The 14,913-nt window shown below is 45.3% G+C and overlaps 1 protein-coding gene across 1 annotated transcript in view; it reads right to left on the bottom strand.

Annotated features, from left to right (window-relative positions):
* Window positions 1-2,275: 2,275 nt before the first annotated feature.
* LOC101616107 (immunoglobulin alpha Fc receptor-like) overlaps window positions 2,276-14,913 on the bottom strand; it is an 18,854-nt gene continuing 6,216 nt past the window's right edge. Inside the window, exons 3-5 of the mRNA XM_045133331.1 lie at window positions 6,130-6,414; window positions 5,328-5,612; window positions 2,276-2,439 (exon numbers count right to left, since the gene is read on the bottom strand). Coding sequence (XP_044989266.1) covers window positions 2,276-2,439; window positions 5,328-5,612; window positions 6,130-6,414 — 734 coding nt within the window. The remainder of the gene's footprint in view (window positions 2,440-5,327; window positions 5,613-6,129; window positions 6,415-14,913) is intronic.

The following is a 14,913-nucleotide window of genomic DNA, read 5'->3' as shown; positions in this document are numbered from 1 at the left end:
TACTACTTCTAATTTGAGGCCTGGATGTGTTCACTAACACAGAGGGACTCCCTGCTTTCTCCATTTTCACTGTTCTGATTTCTTAGAGGTCTTCACTATTAAGTCTTTATCATTAAAGAAAGGTTTCAAGTATGACAAAGGGACCTGATTCATTCATACCTACATTCCTCATTCCTAAAAGCACTCAACCTCACCCCGGGCAGAGATGAGAGGGAAAGGAACACAGTGACCCCACACATGCACTCCCGCTCACAGAGTAAGTTATAACATATATTAAGACATGTTGTTTCTGCTAACAAAGTGATTACATTATCCTTGCCTTTTCTTTTTTTTTTTTAGTAGTTTATTTTTATGTATTTATTTATTAGAGAGAGACAGAGAGAGAGAGAGAAAGAGAATGGGCATGCCAGAGCCTCTAGTCACTGCAAATGAGCTCCAGATGAATGCAACACCATGTGCATCTGGCTTACGTGGGTGCTAAAAACTCAAACCTGGGTCCGTATGCGTCAGAGGCAAGTGCCTTAACCTTTAAGCCTTTTCAGCCCTATCCCTGCATTTTCTACAGGGTGATTGATAGAAGTAAAATTCAGCCAATAACACATGAACTACAGGCACACCAGGCAATGTTGAATGGTGACATAAGAAGAAAAAAAAACGGCGGGGGGGGGGGAAGGGTTTTACCATGGGATATTTTTCATAATCATGGAAAATGTTAATAAAAATTGTGGGAAAAAAACATAAAAAATAAAATAAAATAAAGTTCATATTCAAAAAAAAGATCATCTCAATAAGGCAATTATTATCAACAAGTATATTAAAAATCCAGCAGAATAAGCCACCGTTTGACCAACTTCTAATCGTCACTTTTTTACAGACTTTGCTGGATTTGAAAATGAATTTGAAAAATATGCCTTTATATTTCCTTTGTGTGTATGTGTACTTAGACTAATTAGATGCCTTTATCCAGTATGCATCCCATGGAAGCATGTGTCAGATGGTATTCTAGCTGGCTAGAGTATGTCCAATTATAAGATGGACTCTGTTCTCAAAGATGTTCTAGAAGGCAGACTACTATGACATATCATTAAAAACTCTATCATACAGCTGGGGGAAAAAAAAAAAAGAAGGAGCAAGCAAGAGTGCACAATTCTCAAAATTTATGTGCTCAAGAGGTTTCTAGGACAACTACTCAGGATGATTTTGTTAACATAGGGAGCTGACATTCTGTCATTCAAAGCAAGGACCAAGTGATGCATCTCAGCTGGTCCCTATGTGTCAGGCACAGGTAAGGGCCCCTGGCCACTGAGGGTTAAAATGGGCCTGAGCTGCCAGGCAGGCTAAGGGGCCCAGGCTATAGGAGGTGGCAGCAAGGCTAGACCCCCATAACCTCAGGCCTGGGCCTGCAGCAGTGAGGCCACTCCCTCCCCCCAGCCCAGGACACCTGGACTTCCTCATAAGACTTAGGTTTCACTTCCCCCAGAGCCTTGTGAAGTCTTGCCACTTGCCTGGCATGTCCCTATATGTTAATGAAGTATCAGCCAACAGCCTTCACACAGACAATGCCCCTACGACCTGTACCCCATACCTTTTCCCGCTGCTACTACTTAAATCCTGTGACCCTTTCCCACTCACCCATGACATCATTACATGCTAATTAGGCATCAGCAGGCCCTTCGAACTCAACCTGATGACCAGTACCTCTCCCCACTCTTTCACAGATGCTTATTAACCCATTCCCCTGGCAAGTAAACAAGCTGTTCTCTGAAGCTGTCTCCTGGGTGGTTCTTCCTGTCGCACCCACAGCCCTTTAAGACCCTGCTCCGCAGTTGCTTGGTTGCCCCTGGGAGACAGATATGCAGCAGCCCCAGGGCAGCCAGAACCAGGCCTATGAACTGTGAGCCCAGCACATCCAACAGTGGAGCTGTCCTTCCACTGCTGCTGAGAACATAGGTCCTGGGAGCGCAATGGATCCCACCCTGTACCCAGAGCACAGAACCCACAGCCACTGCAAAATTTGTTGATAAGAATGAAGGATTGCTCCTGTATGCAACTGAGAGATTAGGATATCGTCGCATGCCATGACACAATAGAAAAAATCAAATACTCATCACACCAGTCTCAGGGGAAAATAAACCAAGTGGGGCAGAGTGTCTTATGCTGACCTCTTGGTCTCCTCTTCCGTGATCACCTGTCTCTGATTCCACACAGCCCCCAGATACTGAAAAGAAGAATCACACCTCCTTTTAAAGTATTTATTTCAGCACTTTGATGAGGGTTAGGGAGGCATAGTTAGGCTCCCAGCTGAGAGATCACTGGATGCCCCATGCAGATTTCTGCTCTTCCAATATTCCAGCAATAAAGCCCCAAGGGTTAACAGAAGAAGGGCAGCCAGACTCAACCGGATGATATTCTGTGTTTGATAATCTGAAATTGAAGACGCTGGGGGAAAGAATAAACATTTGATTTATTTCTAATTTGAACTGATACCGAATTCTTAGTACTTGTTTTTTTTAATACCTATTACATTTGGTCTTCTTGAACAAACATGTCTCTATGTGAGTTCTAAAGTTGTTTCCAACATATGCATAACAATAAAAGAAAAACAGTTGTGGAGGTTTCTCAGTTGAGTGAGTTAGGAACTGTTTAGACTCAACCACACTTTGACATTCAAAGTTATTTTAAATCTTTGAAACAGGGCTTATAAAAGAGACACATAAGCTGGAGAGATGTCTTAGTACTTAAGACACTTGCCCACAAAGAGTAAGGACCCATATATGACTCTCCAGCTCATACAGGTGATGCAGGCGCAAGGCTGCACATGCACACAAGGTGGTGCAAACTTCTGGAGTCTATTTACAGTGGCTGGGGTCCCTGGCATGCAAATTCTCCCCCCCCCCCTCTCTCTCTCTGTCCTTCTCCTCTTTCCTCTCTCCCCTCTCTGCTTCTCCCTCTCCCTCTCCCTCTCTCTCTGTCTCTCTGCCTCTCTCTCTCACTTAAAGAAACCAGTCTGCTGGGCTTGCGTCAAAAAAAGATACACATGCAGAACCATTCCAAATCTTAGTGTAGAATGGGTGCCTACTTCTTTGGTGCTGTCCTTGTGACACTCTTTGTTCTAGTATATTGTCTCGAATCTCCTGTGTGAGCAATGGCTACTGGCTTGGTTGACACCCAGTTATTAGTTCCAGATGGAATGCTCACACAGGCACTCAGCTGTTTAGATTTCAGCTCTAACTTCACAAAAGGAATAGCAATTGCCTAGATAGAGGAATCCACTCTAGGTGCTTCTGTACTCAATTTTACTATTTTCTCATTGAATAAGTACCTGCTCCTTGGGGTTCTGAAGGCTTGCCTGGGACAGTGATGACACTGACTTCTTGAATTTTTCTTTTTCTTTCACTGTAACGTTTTTTCTACTACTATTCTCTCTCTTTTATTTATTCTTACCTCTCCATTTCTCCGTGCACTTGCCTCCTTCCTTTACCTCATTCATTTACAATTTCCATACAAGCTCCAAATCATTTTAAGTTACACAGCACATTCTAATGTAGTTCTCCTGTGGGTGATTTCTATGGTCAATTATGATGCATTAATGGACTGCAAGTGACCTAAGTGTACTGAAGGTCTTGCACAATTTAGGGGTGTTGAGCTTCTGACAGCAGTTTGTTTTCACACACAAGGTAGTAATTGGGATTGAGCCTGCTACAGTTGGCTGTTCTATGAGAAAATCGCCCCCCAGCCCTGGAAGTGATATCAAAATCAACACATTCATAAATTTCAACACAGAAACCATGAGAAAGCCAAAAGGGCAAGGCAAGAAGACTGATTTAAGTGATTATAACTCCTCAACTAGTGAACTCAAAGAGACTGAAGTAATTAAAATGATATGTGAATAACTCAAAAGGTTTCTGGTAAAAACAATGCATGGTTTCATTGAGGATACTAGCGGGGTGATAAAGTCTATCCATAAACTGAGAGAGGACAGTCAGCCATATCGAAAAAGTCCGCAGAGTGGAGGGCAAAGTCAGAAACATGCATGAAAAAGCCAGCAACATGAGAGGGGAAACTTCAGAAAGAAAAATAGGATTTGGAGAAAAACAAACAGAAGAGTCTGAGGAGACAGTTCTTGCATCTCTTGGAAGCTGTAGTCACACATTTGAAAGGGCTGTGACCACAGCACAGAGGGAGGGTCAGAGCCAGCATACGGAGGAAGAGGTCTGGGATGGTAAAGACACTTGGACACAAAGCTGCTGGCCCGGATGCAATACCCCAGCCATTGACATAAAGCAGTGTAGGAGTCTATCACAGCAGCAAGAGACCCTGGTGTACACACACACACACACACACACACACACACACACACAATTTTCTTTTGTTTGTTTTTGCAAAAGCTGGAGGCCCTGGAGTTCTCCTTCTGTCTGTCTGTCTGTCTCTCTCTCTCTCTCTTCTCTGTCAAACCAATCAATATTTTTATAAAGTTCCTGTGGGCAGGAGAGATGGCTTAGCAGTTAAGGCACTTGCCTGTGAAGTCGAAGGACTCATGTTCAACACTCCAGGTCTCCTGTAAGCCAGACACCCAATGACCCAATCACGCAATGTTGAACATGCTCACAAGGTGGCACATGCACCAAGAGTTTGAATGAGGTGGCTGCAGCTCTGGAATGCCAAGTATTTCTCTCTCTCTCTCTCTCTCTCTCTCACACACACACACACACACACACACACACACATTAAAAAGGCCAGTCTGTTGAACTTGCCACAAGAAAAGTTCCATAGGCTGGAGAAATTTCTTAGTGGTTAAGGCACTTGCCTGGCAAACCTAAGGGCCCAGGTTCTATTCCCCAGTACCCATGTAAACCAGATGCACAAGGTAGTGCATGTGTCTGGACTTTGTTTGCAGTGGCTAGAGGCCCTGGCATACCTTCTCTCTCTCCCTCTCTCTCGCTCGCACTCTGTCCCTCTCTCGTCTACTCTCTTCTTTCCCTCTCCCTCTCTCTCTTTCTCTTTTTCTCTCCCTGCCTTTTGTAATGTCTAACAAAGAACTGCATGAGGAAACACAGCAGCCGCTGAGTGGTTTCCCTCCAGTCATGATGGTTGCAAAGGACCACCATTGGATAACACAGCATCTGATAATCAATGAATAAGGACTTTCTTCCATCCAAAGTATTCACCTGTGTCTGCCCTAAATTGACCTAGTGAACCTACAATATTCAGAACCCAGTGCTTCAGAAGACAAAAACCAATACGTGACAGACAGTAGATTTGACCTCCCCAGCCTGACATCTCTAAGGCATCTCTAAGAGTAAAGGGGCTGGCAGGCATGTCCTTACCCGTGACTGGAAGCTCAAAGGGATCACTGGGCAGTGACCAGAGATAGGATGTTTCATCAGGAGAGCCATAGCATGTATAGATTGTCCTTTCCACCAGGCTCCCAGGGAAGATGAAGAACGTGTTGTGGTTCTGACGTGAACAGTTCTGGGGGAAGGAAGGCCCTCTGGCTCTGCACAAAATGAAGCTATGGAAATCAGGTGTCTGACAGATGAGAGTTACAATTCCTCTCCATCCCATCTCAGGGTCTGACTGGACAATCAGAGACGGGCTTTGTTTGTAGATACCTGGAAGTGAATAGACTCAGTTATTGAAATTGTTACAATAACCACATTAGTTACATGATCTGACCTGAGAGAAGGAAAGATGGCAGAAAAGAAATCCAACCTTTGCCCATCTGCAGAGATTTGAAGCAAAATTATATATATATTTTTAAGGTAGAGTCTCACTCAAGTCCAGGCTGCCCTAGAATTCACTATGTAATCTCAGGGCGGCCTTGACTCACAATGATCCTCCTACCTCTGCCTGCCGAGTGCTGGAATAAAGGCTTGGGCCACCATGCCTGGCTTAGTTGCATCATTTTTAATGAACAGAGATGACAGGGGACACTGTATGTGTCAGGTGTCATGAGGTGCATCTCTTGGAAGCTGTAGTCACACATTTGAATAGAGCTGTGACCAGAGCGCAGAGGGAGGGTCAGAGCCAGCACACGGAGGAAGAGGTCTGGGATGGGGCACGTGCAGTCCAGTGAGGTAGGTGGTGGACACTGAGGTTAGAAGACGGAGTCTTTGTGTGGATCCTCACCTGTGACCACAAGCCTGAGTTTGTCACTGCGCTCAAAAATGTGCCTTTCATCCCAGTATTCACAGTAGTAACTCCCTGCCTTGACGTGTGTCACATGCAAGAACGAGAACTCAGCCAGGTCCTGGGCTCCCTGTATGGTTGGGGTATACAGCTCTGGTGTAGGTTCTGCACAATACAGACGCACTTTCATCACCCCTTGAGGGATCCTGCAGAAGATGGTCACAGAGCTCCCCACAGGAATCACAGATCCTGGGACTGCCCAGATGGAAGGCTCGACTAGTGACCCTGGAGAGACACAAAACAAGAGCCCAAATCACCTGATGTCTGGAAACCACATTCCCAGGGTAGCTCATCCTGTGGTGGCTTAAAGCCCAGACTGGAGCAGTGACCTCAGCATGGAATGGCCATGCTCTACCACGTATGGTGACACGGGGGAGCAGAGGGATCTCCGTCCTAGTCTAGAATTTAGTCATTCACTAGACATGAACATGTCATCAACATGTGACGCCACTGAGGCTGCTCTATAATGACCTTTGATTGCCTTCCAGGAGCCACACCCTCAGTGTCCCCTGGGAAACGTTACCGCCTCGCTGATGTTCAGTGATATTCAATCCATCATGCTTAAGGGTTCTCTGAGCTCCCTCACCATAAATTTTTCTACATGGACCTTTTTGACATGTAAAATTTCTACATGTACTTTTTTACATGTCACTTCTCTACATGTACCTTTTCTACATGTGCCTTTTTTACATGAGCCTTGCCTACATGTGCCTTTCTACATAGGTCTAGTCTACATGGACCTTTTCTACATGGACAATAGCTATATTGTCCTTTTCTATATGGGCCTTTTCTACATGGGTCTTTTCTACATGGGCCTTTTCTACATGGGCAATTTCTATATTGTCCTTTTCTGCATGGACCGTTTCTACATGGGCCTTTTCTAAATGGACCTTTTCTACATGGTCTTTTCTACATGGACAATTTCTATATTGTCCTTTTCTGCATGGACCATTTCTACATGGACCATTTCTACATGGACCTTTTCTACATGGGCCTTTTCTACTTGGGCCTTTTCTAAATGGGCCTTTTCTACATGGACAATTTCTATATTGTCCTTTTCCACATGGACCTTTTCTACATGGACCGTTTCTACATGGACCTTTTCTACATAGGCATTTCTACATGTTTCTTTTCTACATGGACCTTTTTACCATTTGCCTTTTCTACATATTCCCTTTCTACATGTCCCTTTTCAATGCCTTTCTACATATACTCCAGGGTCATTATCAAAAACTGTCTGTCATCAAACTATCACCTACATACTACCCATCAGACTATTTACTCTCTCTCTATAGATATAAAGATATAGATAGATAGATAGATAGATATGTATGTATATTATGCATATATATAGCAATGTGCATGTATACATAATTTATTGATTCATCCATAATCATACACACACATGCCTGGTCATGTGCACACATATCTGTGCAAAATCTAGACTAACATACCCAGCCAAAAAGAGTGGTCTCTATTGTAAAGTTTCAAGTAATTATATTCAATCTTGTGATCCTAGTGATCGTCATTAAGAAAGATATCTTGGGGGCTGGAGAGATGGCTTAGTGCTTAAGGTATTTGCCTGCAAAGCCAAAGGATCCTGGTTTGATTCTCCAGGTCCCACGTAAGACAGATGCAAAATAAATAAATAAATAAATAAATAAATAAATAAATAAATAAATAAATAAATAAATAAAATAAATATATATATTATATATATGTTAAAAAAATGAAAGAAAGATATCTTGAGGCCAGAAGTACAGTTCCATGGTTAAAGGCACTTGCCTGAAAAGCATGATGGCCCAGGTTCAATTCTCCAATTCCCAGGTGAAACCAAATGTGCAAAGTGCTAAATGCATCCAGAGTTCATTTGTAGTGACATGAGGCATTGGCACACCCATACTTTCTCTTTCTCGCTCTCAGGCTCACTCTCTCTCTCTCTCTCTCTCAAATAAAGTTTTTTACTTGTTTATTTCTTTGAGAGAGAGAAACTGGAAGGGGACATAAATATAGAGAGAATGGGTACTCTGTGGCCTCCACTGCTGCAAATGGACTCCATATGCATGGGATACTTTAGGCTTTTGTGGGTCCTGGGAAATAAAGCCTGGGTTCTTTGGCTTTGCAGGCAAACATATTAAATGCTAAGCTTTCTCTCCAGCCCTAAAGCATTTTAAAAAAAAAAAAAAGAGGATGCTGGGAATGGTGGTGCACACCTTTAATCCCAGCACTTGGGAGGCAGAGGTAGAAGGATCGCCATGAGTTCAAGGCCACCCTGAGACTACATAGTTAATTCAGGTCAGCCTGAGACATGGTGAGACCCTACCTCAAAAAAAAAAAAAAAGAGGGGCTGGAGTGATGGCTTAGCAGTTGAGGCACTCACCTATGAAGCCTAAGGACCAGGTTCAACTCACCCAAACCCACATAAGCCAGATGCACAAGTTGATGGATGCACACAAGACCATGCATGTGCACAAGGTGGCATACGCATCTGGAACTCAACTGCAGTGGCTAGAGTCTCTGGTGTGCCAATTCTCTCCCTCCCCCTCTCTCCCTCTATCTCTCTCATAAACAAATAAAATAAAATCAAAATAAAAGAAATGCACCTCTATTCCAATCTGCAAGGCTCACACACCATTATCAAAGATGTTCTGGAAAGAATGTAAGAACCAAAGAACAGCAAAGAGTTCTTTGGAATGCACACATGGATACTAGGATCCTTTTGAAACAAATGAATCATGTCTGTGTTGAATATATGACTTTCAATAGCTCTGCATTCATTAATAAGACATATGGCGCTGTACCCAGTCTACCAGGAACTGTGAGACACAACTGGGACTTCTCTGACCACATTGTTCACCCCTCAACGTCAGTGCTCATACACCAGCAACAACATAAAGGCCATGTAAGCATGACTGACTGCCCTTCCTTGCAAAGGGGTGATTCCCAAAGATAGTACCAGCATCCCACCTCAGGCCATTCCTCTAACACATATGACCGGAAGATCTTCCTGAGAAAGACAAGCAAAGCCAACAGACAAAGCTTAACAAATACCACATACAAACATAAATAAGGAAAAAATAGCCAGGCGTGGCACAACACACCTTTAGTCCCAACACTTGGGAGGCAGAGGTAGGAGGATCGCCATGAGCTTGAGGCCACCCTGGAACGACAGGCTCCATTCCTGGTCATTCTGAAGTAAGACTCTACCTCAAAATAAATAAATAAATAAATAAATAAATAAATAAATAAATAAATAAATAAATAAAATGAGCATGAATGACCAGAAATACAATATAATCAAAAGACCAAATCTAGGAATCCACAAGATAGGAAGAACAAAGGTATATATTGAAGACACACACATTTTATTCAACTAAATTATAGCACAAAACATCCCACATCTAGAGAAAGAAATATACATTTAACACAGAAGATAGGTAGGAGGATTTCTGGGTATGATGGTGGTGTAGAAACTACACCAAGCCAGGCGTGGTGGCGCACGCCTTTAATCCCAGCACTCGGGAGGCAGAGGTAGGAGGATCACTGTGAGTTCAAGGCCACCCTGAGACTCCATAGTGAATTCCAGGTCAGCCTGGGATACAGTGAGACCCTACTTCAGAAAACCAAAAAAAAAAAAGAAAAGAAAAAGAAAAAGAAACTACACCAAAGCAGCGTGCAGGAGGGAAAAAAAAAACCACCAGCAAAATACACTCGTCTACTGAAAAGTAAAGGAGTATAAGAAAATATCAACCAAAATAGAGAAGTAGGAGACATTCCGAGGGTCTAGAGACCACAGAGGCAGGCAGAAGTGGGTCCAGCAGCAGCAGCACCAGGTCCATGTGGCCATGATCATCAGGCTCGGCCTGAGCCACAAGAAAATCCAGATGAGGGGATTTTCTCCTGTTGTAGTCTGGTTTGCTTTGCTGATAGAAATCACCCAACAAATAGGAGCTTGTGGGAAAAGTGGGTTTATTTTGGCTTACAGGCTCAAGGGGAAGCTCCACGATGGCAGGGGAAAACGATGACACCAGCAGAGGGTGGACATCACCCCATGGCCAACATAAGCTGGACTGTGGCAACAAGAGAGTGTGCCAAACACTGGCAAGGGGAAACTAGCTATAACATCTATAAGCCTGCCCCCAACAATACGCTGCATCCATGAAGCCTTAACTCCCAAATCTCCATCAGCTGGAACCTAGCATTCAAAACACTCAAGTTTATGGATGACACCTAAATCAAACCACCACATCGCCTCACAGCAGCCTCCTCACAAACTCCAGAAACCTGAAGTGGGGCTGGCAGGGACCAGCAGAGTTGCTCATGAGGAATAGGATCTGGGAACAAAGCATAATAGGTTCAGCCACCATCCACAGCCTCTGTTCCCCCACCACCAGAGCAAGTGCCAACAACCACTGGAGACCTGGAGAAAGGAGCTGACCCACACAACACCCAGCACAGGCGGTCAGAGCAGTGACCCACCAACCCAGCCAGTTGACCTGAGCCCACAGCACAGCACCGCAAAGACGGACCCAAGCGAGCGAGCAGCATAGCTGAGTCCAAAGCCATCCCAAAGGTAACAGGACTTACACCAGGTCAGCACCCACCACAAAACCTGGTCTATACACCTCCACTGGAAGTGCTGAGTGCACCTTACACACCAGGTGACTTACATGTTAAATCTGATGGATAGTCAGATTTGCCATTCTTAAATGAGCAATATTATGAGGCTGTCATTGGTAATTTCCTGATTTATAGTACCTTTGTCTCCTTTTCTGTCATTTCTGGGGGCAGGATCTCACTCAGTCACAAGCTGACCTTGGAACCCATTACAGACCAATAATCTCAGCCTCCCAGTTGGCAGGATTCAGGGTGTGGGGCAACACACATCCTTCAGGTCTTTGACTTTGTTAGAGGATCTGTTTGTTGCAATACCAACTCTTGCACAAATATTCTGTACTGGTTTTTGTTGAATGTGTACATTGTTTAGTTAAATTTCAGATTTCCCTGTACTTGGCTCCACTCAGCCTACTAGAATACTTGCATAGCAGGAAAACCCAACACCCAGGGTCACTTTTGCTGGAGATGGAGACAGGAGGAGCCCCAGGGATGGATAGCTAGCCTGTCTGGTGCAACTGATGAGCTCCATGTTCCGTGTGAGACTTCGTTTGGGGGGAAATGAATGAGAATAAAACACAAGGGCAGAGCTAGGTGTGGCAGCACACACCTTTAATTCCACCACTCTGGAGACAGAGGTAAGAGGATCACTATGAGTATGAGGCCAGCCCGAGACTACATAGTGAATTCCAGGTCAGCTTTGGCTAACGTGAGAATCTACCTCGACAAACCAAAAAGAGAAAGAAAGAAAGAAAGAGAAAGGAAAGACAGATATGTAGGAAAAGGCCACTGACACATTACTTTGTATGATAGCCTTAAAATTAGTATTAAAGATGGGGGTGGAGACATTTCTCAGTGGTTAGGGCCTGTAAAGCCAAAGGTCCCAGGTTCAAATCCCCAGTACCCATGTAAGCCAGTTGCACAAGGAACTGAATGTGTCTGGATTTGCTTTGCCATGGCCAAAGGGTCTGGTGCACCCATTCTCTCTATCTACCTCTCTCCCCCTATTTCTCTTTCTCTCTCATAAATAAATAAAATATTTTACAACATTATTAAGAAGGGCTAGAGATGAGGATGGTGAAACATGCCTTTAATCCAAACATTGAGGAGGCAGGAATAGGTGGATTACTGTGAGTTCAAAGCAAGCCTGAAGCAATATAGTGAATTCCAGGTCAGCCAGGACTAATCTAGACCCTAGCTCAAAAAGGGAGGACTGGAATCTAGAGTGGTTGTTAAGTGATTAAGGGAATAGAATAGATACAGAAGGAAAAGAAGTTAGCACAGTGGATAGAGCACTTGGTACCCAAGCATCAGGAAATGAGTTCAGATTGCCTTCAGATATGAGAAAGCTGAAGACACAAGCCTGTAATCATGCACTGAAGAGTGCAGACAAGGTGACCCTGAACGTATTAGTCTATGATCACACACTGAAGAGTGCAGACAAGATGACCCTGGGCTCACTAGTCTATGATCACACACTGAAGGGTGCAGACAAGGTGATTCTGGGCTCACTAGTCTATGATCACGCACTGAAGGGTGCAGACAAGGTGACCCTGTACTCACTAGTCTATGATCACACACAGAAGAGCGCAGACAAGGTGACCCTGGGCTCACTAGTCTATGATCACGCACTGAAGAGTGCAGACAAGGTGACCCTGGGCTCACTAGTCTATGATCACACACTGAAGAGCGCAGACAAGGGGACCCTGGGCTCACTAGTCTATGATCACGCACTGAAGAGTGCAGACAAGGTGACCCTGGGCTCACTAGTCTATGATCACGCACAGAAGAGCGCAGACAAGGTGACCCTGACTCACTAGTCAATGATCACGCACTGAAGAGCGCAGACAAGGTGACCCTGGGCTCACTAGTCTATGATCACGCACTGAAGAGTGCAGACAAGGTGACCCTGGACACACTAGTCTATGATCACGCACTGAAGAGCGCAGACAAGGTGACCCTGGACTCACTAGTCTATGATCACGCACTGAAGAGTGCAGACAAGGTGACCCTGGACTCACTAGTCTATGATCACGCACAGAAGAGTGCAGACAAGGTGACCCTGGACTCACTAGTCTATGATCACGCACTGAAGAGTGAGACAAGGGGACTCTGGACACACTAGTCTATGATCACGCACTAAAGAGTGAGACAAGGTGACCCTGGACACACTAGTCTATGATCACGCACTAAAGAGTGAGACAAGGTGACCCTGGACTCACTAGTCTATGATCACGCACAGAAGAGCGCAGACAAGGTGACCCTGGACTCACTAGTCTATGATCACGCACTGAAAAGTGCAGACAAGGTGACCCTGGACACACTAGTCTATGATCACGCACAGAAGAGCGCAGACAAGGTGACCCTGGACTCACTAGTCTATGATCACGCACAGAAGAGCGCAGACAAGGTGACCCTGGACTCACCTGTCTATGATCACGCACAGAAGAGCGCAGACTAGGAGACCATGGATTCACTAGTCTATGATCACGCACTGAAGTGTGCATATAAGGGGACCCTGGACTCAGTATTCTGCAATCACGCACTGAATAGTGCAGACGAGGTGACCCTGGGCTCACTAGTCTATGATCACGCACTGAAGAGCGCAGACAAGGTGATCCTGGACACACTAGTCTATGATCACGCACTGAAGAGCACAGACAAGGAGACCATGGATTCACTAGTCTATGATCACGCACTGAAGAGTGCAGACAAGGTGACCCTGGACTCACTAGTCTATGATCACGCACTGAAGAGTGCAGACAAGGTGACCCTGGACACACTAGTCTATGATCACGCACAGAAGAGCGCAGACAAGGTGACCCTGGACACACTAGTCTATGATCACGCACTGAAGAGCACAGACAAGGAGACCATGGATTCACTAGTCTATGATCACGCACTGAAGAGCACAGACAAGGAGACCATGGATTCACTAGTCTATGATCACGCACTGAAGAGCACAGACAAGGAGACCCTGGACTCACTAGTCTATGATCACACACTGAATAGTGCAGACGAGGTGACCCTGGGCTCACTAGTCTATGATCACGCACTGAAGAGCGCAGACAAGGTGATCCTGGACACACTAGTCTATGATCACGCACTGAAGAGCACAGACAAGGAGACCATGGATTCACTAGTCTATGATCACGCACTGAAGAGTGCAGACAAGGTGACCCTGGACTCACTAGTCTATGATCACGCACTGAAGAGCGCAGACAAGGTGACCCTGGACTCACTAGTCTATGATCACGCACTGAAGAGTGCAGACAAGGTGACCCTGGACTCACTAGTCTATGATCACGCACTGAAGGGTGCAGACAAGGTGACCCTGGACACACTAGTCTATGATCATGCACAGAAGAGCGCAGACAAGGTGACCCTGGACTCACTAGTCTATGATCACGCACTGAAGAGCACAGACAAGGTGACCCTGGACTCACTAGTCTATGATCACGCACTGAAGAGTGCAGACAAGGTGACCCTGGACTCACTAGTCTATGATCACGCACTGAAGGGTGCAGACAAGGTGACCCTGGACACACTAGTCTATGATCACGCACTGAAGAGCGCAGACAAGGTGACCCTGGACTCACTAGTCTATGATCATGCACAGAAGAGCGCAGACAAGGTGACCCTGGACTCACTAGTCTATGATCACGCACTGAAGAGCGCAGACAAGGTGACCCTGGGCTCACTAGTCTATGATCACGCACAGAAGAGTGCAGACAAGGTGACCCTGGACACACTAGTCTATGATCACGCACTGAAGAGCGCAGACAAGGTGACCCTGGGCTCACTAGTCTATGATCACGCACTGAAGAGCGCAGACAAGGTGACCCTGGGCTCACTAGTCTATGATCACGCACAGAAGAGTGCAGACAAGGTGACCCTGGGCTCACTACTCTATGATCATGCACAGAAGAGCGCAGACAAGGTGACCCTGGGCTCACTAGTCTATGATCACGCACAGAAGAGTGCAGACAAGGTGACCCTGGGCTCACTAGTCTATGATCACGCACTGAAGAGTGCAGACAAGGTGACCCTGGGCTCACTAGTCTATGATCACGCACTGAAGAGTGCAGACAAGGTGATCCTGGACTCACT

This window comes from Jaculus jaculus, chromosome 14, assembly GCF_020740685.1.
Source record: "Jaculus jaculus isolate mJacJac1 chromosome 14, mJacJac1.mat.Y.cur, whole genome shotgun sequence".
NCBI classification, from domain to species: Eukaryota; Metazoa; Chordata; class Mammalia; order Rodentia; family Dipodidae; genus Jaculus; species Jaculus jaculus.
Note: the sequence above shows the minus strand (reverse complement) of the source record. Positions and strands in the feature narration are given on the sequence as shown.